Genomic DNA, 8,312 nt, shown 5'->3' on the forward strand with positions numbered 1-8,312 from the left:
TGGATTTTCGGCTTACTATCATATATTTTGTTTCATCATCATTTACTACGTATTACTTCAAGAGCATCAGCTTACAAGTTGCATCAGGTTAGCGGTTTACTTCACTAGTACTAAGTACATTTCCACTACTTTTTTGAAAAATTAATTACAAAGTTGTAATTTTCTTAAAAGAGGGAACCTTTTACTGTATTTCTTGTAAAATTAGTGAAAATGTACTTAAAACCACTATGAAGTAAGCTATCGATATCATCTTGGTTTCTTCCTTACATTGAAATATTTCCCACGTTCTCTAGGATCTTGTGGTCCGACATTGACATCTCCATTTTCATGTCCTTACCTTCGAATTAAAAATTGGAATTCACAAGAGTGAGATTCTATCTCCCTGCTATAGACATGTTCTAGCTTCAAAGGATTATTCTTCTTGTATATATGTCAAAAGAGAAACAAAAATAGTTCACAACAATTTATTATTGCATTTAGGATCGTTCATTAATTTTCAAGTCCAAAGTAAGTTTCTGTCAACGGAATCATAGGCTGCTTTGAAACCGACGAATAAGGCGTTCCAACCTAATCTGCTTTTCATCCTTTTTTAAGTATCTTCTTTAGGATGAAGATCGTGTCTAGAATGTTCCTTTATTTCCTGAATTCTATTTGGTGATTGCCTATTATATTTTTGTGAAGTATATGTATCCGATTTAGAAGTATTTATGTCATGACCTAATTGACCACTGGTAGAAGTTCTATACCTTTGTAATTACCACATTTGTACATGGAACCTTTCTTCAGAAAAGGATAGATTAAACCTTTGTTCCAAGCCTCTCGTATCCTTTATGTAACCTTCCTTCCCCATTTTCTGGAAGTAATAGCTTTGGGAATAGAATATCTCCTCTATCTTTCAACAGATGATTAATAAACATTTATCTCAATAAAAATTCTATTAGAAGAGCTCAACCGCGACTGGAAGACCTAAATCGATTAGATTTTTTTATTCAAGATCTGATGTATATATTTTAAACATACGTCTCATTTAATAAATTAGTTTTCAAATAAATTCTAATATAAAAGCAGTCTTACAAATTTGAATACTGATTGTAGATCTAAATAGACAATTGGGGAAGATAATGGTCTCAGAGGCAATATTCAGAACACTTAGTCGGCCATAAGATAGTTAGGAGAGAGAGAGCGGGAGAACTATCACCCTTAATTTATATGACTCCTTTATTTATGTAACTCCATTATTTATGTCATTACTTTATTTATGTCACTGGAGCTTAACCCATCTTTCTATAGGCCTCGATTTAACTCTCCAATGGGAATATGAATTGCTCCACGGGGTCTGTTCTGGACCGATCCCTATCGTTAGTCTCCGTAAAATAGACCTCTATAAAATATTTATAGGCTATTTTTATTATATTATATTATAATAGAATAAGTAATAAAAAAAGGAACTGATGGTTTAAAAGGATGGTTTAAGAGTTAAGTAGATAGTTTCCAAACAACTATATGTTGCTAATAGTGCTAATTGTGATTAATTATTTTTATTAAGGAAATTAAAAGTAATTTTAACTTTTCATAAAGATTTTTAATCTTTACTAAAAATTTTTTTAACGTATATTATTATTATTACTGTCTTAATTTTATTAAAACTGTTGACTTCTGCTTGCTCAAAAGGGATAAACAAATCCACAACTGGTCCTTTTCAATTGAGATCTGTAGTAAATATTAAAAACTTTCAGGTGTCAGATTATAGTTGGCAAATGTTGACTATTTTCTCATTGTGTATAATAAATAGGAGAGTTAAACCCTTATAAATTTGAAAGATTACAAAAATTCATCTACCTCATATCTCTTGTTAGAACAACCAACAGTATGTCCTAGGAAATAAATAAGACTACAATGGGGGCCAATCGTTGGTATTTTGGATTGATGAGTCCGATCAGAATATATTCACGAAATAAAGGTAAGATAACATTTCACCAAACCTGTGTCAACTTAAGCGTCAGTGGTATGAAACAAGACAGAGGCTGAAATGATCTGTTAGTATTTATAAAATAATAAAAGAAAAATATTTATGGGTCTGTGGAGGAAGGAGAAGTTTGAAGTAGACGCTAGAACCAGAAGCTATATTCCTTACATAATGACCTAAACGTTCCGGACTGAATTAGAGGAGTAGACTGCGTGGCAGCAGACAGGAGCTTCTTCTCAACAAATTAACGTTATTATAAGCCGTAGATTCAGTCTAATTTTTTTTGCCTCTTCAGGAGAATAAAAGATTAATAAAAAAAATAAAAGTTTTACATGCACAAATTATAGAAGAAAATAAATTAAATATAAAGGAAATTTTTATTATAACATACAATAACATAAATATATATTAACGATAATGCAAAAATAAAACAAGGAGATATTAAATTCTCCTATTACCAGAGCTATAATGAAAGGGAATACCATCCTAAGACCGGATTAGTACTCTGGTGACGTCATGCTTCCTCGAATACGGTTCAGTCGATATTACTCTCCGGAGAACCGGTTCTATTTTGGTTCGGATTTCGTAACCGGTGGCTGAATGTCGTCTGGAATCACCTTCAACTATAACTAGACCCATTTTAATTTACGCAATCGTATCAATAATTTACTGTTGTGAATAAGTTCCAGCTTACCACGTTCATATGTTAGCGAGTATAATTCCCACTGACAGGAATATTGCAGTTTTTTCATGAAGATATTTAGAACTTAAGACTGCCGCGGACATGGTGTATACTGTGCAATAGTTGCTGTCATAGTAATTCTGTTGTACCAGGTTTGGGATTATTGTTGACACTACATATAGACTTTCCGTATTAGTTCTACCTCGCTCATAAAAAATATTATTCTCATATACGGTTTTATTTTAGTTAATTCTATACTTCTTATATATTAATTTTTTTTTGTAATTAGCCTTTTTCCCAACTAAGTTAATGTTAATTTTACTGTCACCGTGTATACTGGACACTACTCTACTGTTTAACTTATGTGAGAGTAGTATCACGACACGTGCCTATCACCATGTATACGAGTCCTAAGCAAATGCAGTTTTTTCGAGTTTATATCGCACACATACCTATTTTAACCAATTTAAATTTAAGTTGCCAAACGGTCTAAACTTCCTAAACACATTACAAAAGACTGATATAGATGACTGTTATATTGCCAATCTGGACATATGGAGTTGAGCATTGGGGCTCCACTAAACCTTCGAATTCTTCTCGTATTCAATCCTTACAATCCAAAATCCTTCGTAAAATCCGCAATGCTCTTTACTTTGTCACAAATAAAATCATACATAAAGACCTTAATGTTCCCTATGTAACCGATCTAGCCCGAACCAGATATCACTCCTTCCATTATAAACTCTCAAAACCCCTAGTTTCTAACTTTGCATCCTCTTCCATTCCTGACAATCCTCCAAGGCGCCTGAAAAGAAGATGGCCACGAGACCAGCTAATGTAAAATGTCATTAGAGTGCTACCAATGGGTAGTTTCTCTACACGCCTGTAGCACTCCAATTTAACTTAGATCAGATTTACTAAATGTATTATAATGTACAGTTGTAAATAGCAATAAATAAATATTTAAAAAAAAAATGAATTTGCTAATTAAAAGAGGATACATTGGTGCCTTGATTTAGTAGTGGGGGGACATCTGACTAAAAAAAAATTTTCTTACCAGGGTTGTCTTACAGATTGTTCCAAAGCTATTAGGCTTGTTACAGAGTAACAACATTCTACGGTACAATCTACGCAATGTCAAACACAAAATATTTGTTTCATAAATACAATATTATTCGTTAACAGAGCTGTGCACAGATGAAAATAACTACATCATATAATGTATTGCTAAGAGGAATGTATTAATAAATTGCTAAGCGATAGTGTCATTAAATTATTTTAGTATACGAAACTATTCATTTGATGATATGATCCTTAAAATTCTCGTTGCTTGCAACCATGCCTAATTTTAAATTATTAACTGTATATTTTGATAACAGACATAACTATCTTACAAATCGTTTGTATTCGATCTTTTTACTACTTAAGATACTCACACAGGCGAACATGGCCAGGCAGGGCATGACAGGGTTGACACAGATCCCGATCATAGCTTTCGGAGCGTGCGCCAGGATGGCATTGGTCATCTCCCTCATATGAGCGCTGTTCCTCGCGAAGAGGTCCGTAGTCGATTCCCGAGGGAACCCGGCATTACCTCCCATAATCATAACTATGTCAGCGTTCTGTAAAGTTATACATCATAAATTGGCAATTAATTAGAAATTATTACAGTTCAAAATTCAACCTTAATCTTTCAAATACTGTGACTTAGTGCAATAATGTGTACATTCATATTGATCATTCTCCCCAAAGCGTAGAATTTCCAGTGCACTTAGCCTAAGATTTCAACACAAATTTCTTTTCATCTTTTTATCTCACTATCATTATTCTTCTTCGTCGTTTCGGTCCTTTAACTATAATCAAGAGGACCCTTAAAAATGATTTATCTAATTTTTAATTTGCAGGATATTATGCCCTAGTTAGTTGATAAAAATTAATACTCTCATTTAATTAACTTTAAATATTTGCCAATTGGCTTATTTATTATAACCCTTAGGTTGATAGGTTAGTTGAGTTCAATAATAAATAAGCAAACTGTTAAATATTTGAAGATGAATGAAATAAGATAAATGTTTATGAACCGACAAACGGTCATAATTTGTTGCAATCGGAAAAAAAAACTGGACAAATCAATTGTTATAGTCTCTTTGATAATGGACTGAGATAATATATAATAATATATAATAAACTAATTAATTTAAGATTTTTTTCTCATGATTTTAGTCCCTTTAATAACAATTCGATAATTTTGCAGGACTTAGAATATTACCGGTATGGGCACGCATAAAATGAAGATCTATATTTACAATTTTTTTTTTGTTAACTTTTTTATGGAAAAGGAATTCTGATTCAGTATTGATATCAAAAGTTGTTGATAATTTGGTTGGTGATGAGTACACATAATGTGCGATTATGCATTTTGAAAACCAACATTCAAAAGAGAATATGAACCAGGGGTCTGAGAATGCAAAAAAAAAAAATTTTAAATGTTGGGATCAGCTCCTGCTAGATCTTTTCTGACATAGGGAAGGAGATGGTTATCTACAGGTAACCAACCTATTCTAACAAGAGTGAGGTAGTGTCAAGTTTTCATTCCATAGGGCCATCACGAAATAAAAGTCAACATTTCCCAGCCGAATGCAAACCGGCGCCGCTGTAGTTACGATGCTGGTAAGGTAAGAAACAGTAAAATATTAAGCAGTATTATTAATTATGAATTTGCTTAAATAGTTTGGGTTCTTACCCTGAGGGCCATCTGGAGCTGCCCCTTGCCGACGAAGGAACTCGTCTTGGTCATTGTGGGGATATGAGAGAGCTCCATTCCAACACCTCTAATGCTGTTGCAATTATCCCACAATTTGAGCTGTTTGATGTCCTTTCCATGAATCTGAAACCGAATAATAATTATATATTAATCTAATTCCTGAAATAACTAGATTTTGAGTTATTCAAATACAAACAGCTATTTTAATTGAGTGAGTGAACATTTAGAACACAGATTTAGTATTTTTTTATGAATTATAACCTATCGTCTCTTTACCTTTAATTGAATCAGATATCCTCTTCTATGTGAGTTGAGACTTCCGACAATTTTCACGTACTACAATTTTTAGTTTATTTTTAAAAATAAACCAAAAATAGAAATTCAAAATACATGATGAAATTTGACGCTTTAAGCTTTAATAATCCGAAAATCTAATTTAAAAAATATATTTGTTTGTTCCATGGTAATAATAGGTACTTACAATAATAATAATAATAATAAATAATAGTTACTTGAAAAATTAAGTGTCTCTTAAATCATTCATTGTTATTTAGTCATTGTTATCTTGAAATTGTGGCTAGTTGGAATAAGAAATAGGGAAAAGTAGGATAAGTACATTCAGCATGGACCTCTTCAACGTCCTAAAATAATTCGAGACCTGTCCAAATACTCCAAAAACAATATCGAACCAGCTGAATGTAAAGCCTACTTTTCTTATCTCCTTCAAAACATTCCGAAATCCTTTATTATTCACACAGGCGGATCTGGTAACATCTTCACAACCGAACTCAATGCAACAACTGCAGCACTTCACTTCTGTATGTCTTTGATCCATAACAATATAACATTTTGACCTGTATGTAAAAATTTCAAGGTTAAAAGTCATGCTGGAATCGTAGGGAATGAACTGCAAGAGAATCACCCGCGCGCCCGGAAAAGCAATGTTAACTCCATAAAAATGGGTAAACCCCTGAAAAAGGGAATCAAAGATAGATATCAATTAATGTGGAACAATAGTCCAAGGAGTAAACTAAAAATTATTAAAAAAAGACGTCAAGCTATAGGGTATCTACAGCTGTAAAAGCCATAGAGAGGAGGTCGTATTGATTGGGCTCAGAATAGGTCACACGAGGCTCACTCACTCCTATCTTATCTCAAAAGGAACCTTTCCGAAATCTTAATATTGTAACAACAATTCTACAATCAGTCATTTCTTCCAGGAATGCCCATATTTCACGTCGTACTTCAATAGCTCAAAAGCTTTAAGAGACGATGATAAAACAATAAAATTAGTATTTCAGTTTTAAAATCAAAAGATTTACTGGCACAAATACAACATCGAACAGCCAAAAAATATATATTAAATTAAATTTAAAAAATAAATAAAACGAAATGTGAGCAAAATTCAATAAGAAATTAACGGCGTTGATGACCTGTGATGTCTACGTTATTAAACAAAAACTAAGTAGGATAGTCTCATCACACTACATAGTGGCCTTCTCTTGGCAAACAGACCGTAGTCAATATTATGGCTCCTAGCCGGGGTGCCTCCAGCCATAAATGTCGCAGAAAATAGATCGTACTGACAAGACTGAAAATACATCACACAAGACTCACATATCTCAAAGCAAACACTTCTGAAATGCCATCATTGTAATAACTAAACCATATCCTTCAGGAATACTCATATTTCATGTAACTCCTCAATATTATGGGTCTTACCTTTAGCTCGGCAGCTGTGATCCTCCCCATAAGGTTGTTGCAACCGAGCAAAGTGACCGTCGCTTTCCGCACGGACCGTTCGATATCCGCGGCGGTCCTTGGAATAACCATCAACGGCTCTTCCTCCTTCGGTTTCTTCACCAGGCTCGCTGTGGCCATGTTCCTCGTACATTTTGGAAACCATCTCCTGCCAAAATGAATAAAGTTTATTAGAAATCGAATAAATTCATATGCATAGAACTCCAACACATAATTTAAATTGGTCGACAGGCACAATCCTATTTTATGAGACCACTCTCCAACTACAAAATAACTTAAAGTTTGTATTTTTCTTTTTTAAAAAAAAACTTAATAAATACAACCCTGGAAGGTTCTTGGGTTCTGTATTGAATTAATGATATTTCATTACCAACGTTATACAGGCAAGTATTATTCGTGCCCTTGCTCAACCAAGTTTTCACTCAGCAATAGATGGTGGACTGCCCACAGGCGGGTCTCCAGCTGTACCAGAATCGAACCACGTCTGATAATATCCAAATTCAGTTTTATATTACTTCCCCGAGTTCCCCACAGAGCTTCGCCACTTTATTATGCTGAACCAAGATTAAAGGTTCGAAGTAATGTTATGTTGTATCATATTATATTATCACTATTATTATATTATTATATTATCACTAAACCCATGAATATTTAGATTTTTTTTATATTTATATAACTCTACCCACGATTTATATTTATGGTTTTATTTTATTTATAATTATACGATTAGTTGTATGAATGATGTTTGGGATTAGTCATATCATCTCGATTGGTTTTAATTCAACCTTCACTAAATTTAATTAATTGTAGTTTATTCTGTGATTAATTGATTTGAAAATAAGTCATTTTAGCCACAATGACTTAATGAGAATATTTACTCATTATGAAAAATGAAATTTTAACATATCAGTCACTTTGGTTTCCATTGCACTGAGATTTATAAGAGAGGGTGGCATAATCCTACTCGGAAGCAAAGAAAAACTGAGATAAAAAACGCCACGCCAATGGAAACTAGGTTTACGTTGAAGTTAATAGCAATGACCTCCATTGTAAACTGAAACAGAAGACAGCCAGTGATTGGCTAGTACTTCCCCTACTCCTCTGGACCTTAAAGAAGCCTGCCTTTTTGGCTTCATTTT

General features: G+C 33.3%; 2 protein-coding genes across 7 annotated transcripts in view; one reads left to right on the forward strand and one right to left on the reverse strand.

The window, feature by feature from the left end:
- LOC106684817 (micronuclear linker histone polyprotein) overlaps positions 1-8,312 on the forward strand; it is a 170,889-nt gene that overhangs the window by 77,593 nt on the left and 84,984 nt on the right. The gene's annotated exons all lie outside the window — the stretch shown is intronic.
- LOC106684822 (malate dehydrogenase) overlaps positions 1-8,312 on the reverse strand; it is a 25,192-nt gene that overhangs the window by 14,032 nt on the left and 2,848 nt on the right. For both annotated transcript variants that reach the window (XM_014427107.2, XM_067045433.1), the window contains exons 2-4: positions 7,135-7,321; positions 5,392-5,535; positions 4,085-4,270 (exon numbers count right to left, since the gene is read on the reverse strand). In XM_014427107.2, the coding sequence (XP_014282593.1) occupies positions 4,085-4,270; positions 5,392-5,535; positions 7,135-7,321 (517 nt within the window). The remainder of the gene's footprint in view (positions 1-4,084; positions 4,271-5,391; positions 5,536-7,134; positions 7,322-8,312) is intronic.

This window comes from Halyomorpha halys, unplaced genomic scaffold (genome assembly GCF_000696795.3).
Source record: "Halyomorpha halys isolate HHAL.00 unplaced genomic scaffold, Hhal_1.1 Scaffold623.1, whole genome shotgun sequence".
Lineage (NCBI taxonomy): Eukaryota > Metazoa > Arthropoda > Insecta > Hemiptera > Pentatomidae > Halyomorpha > Halyomorpha halys.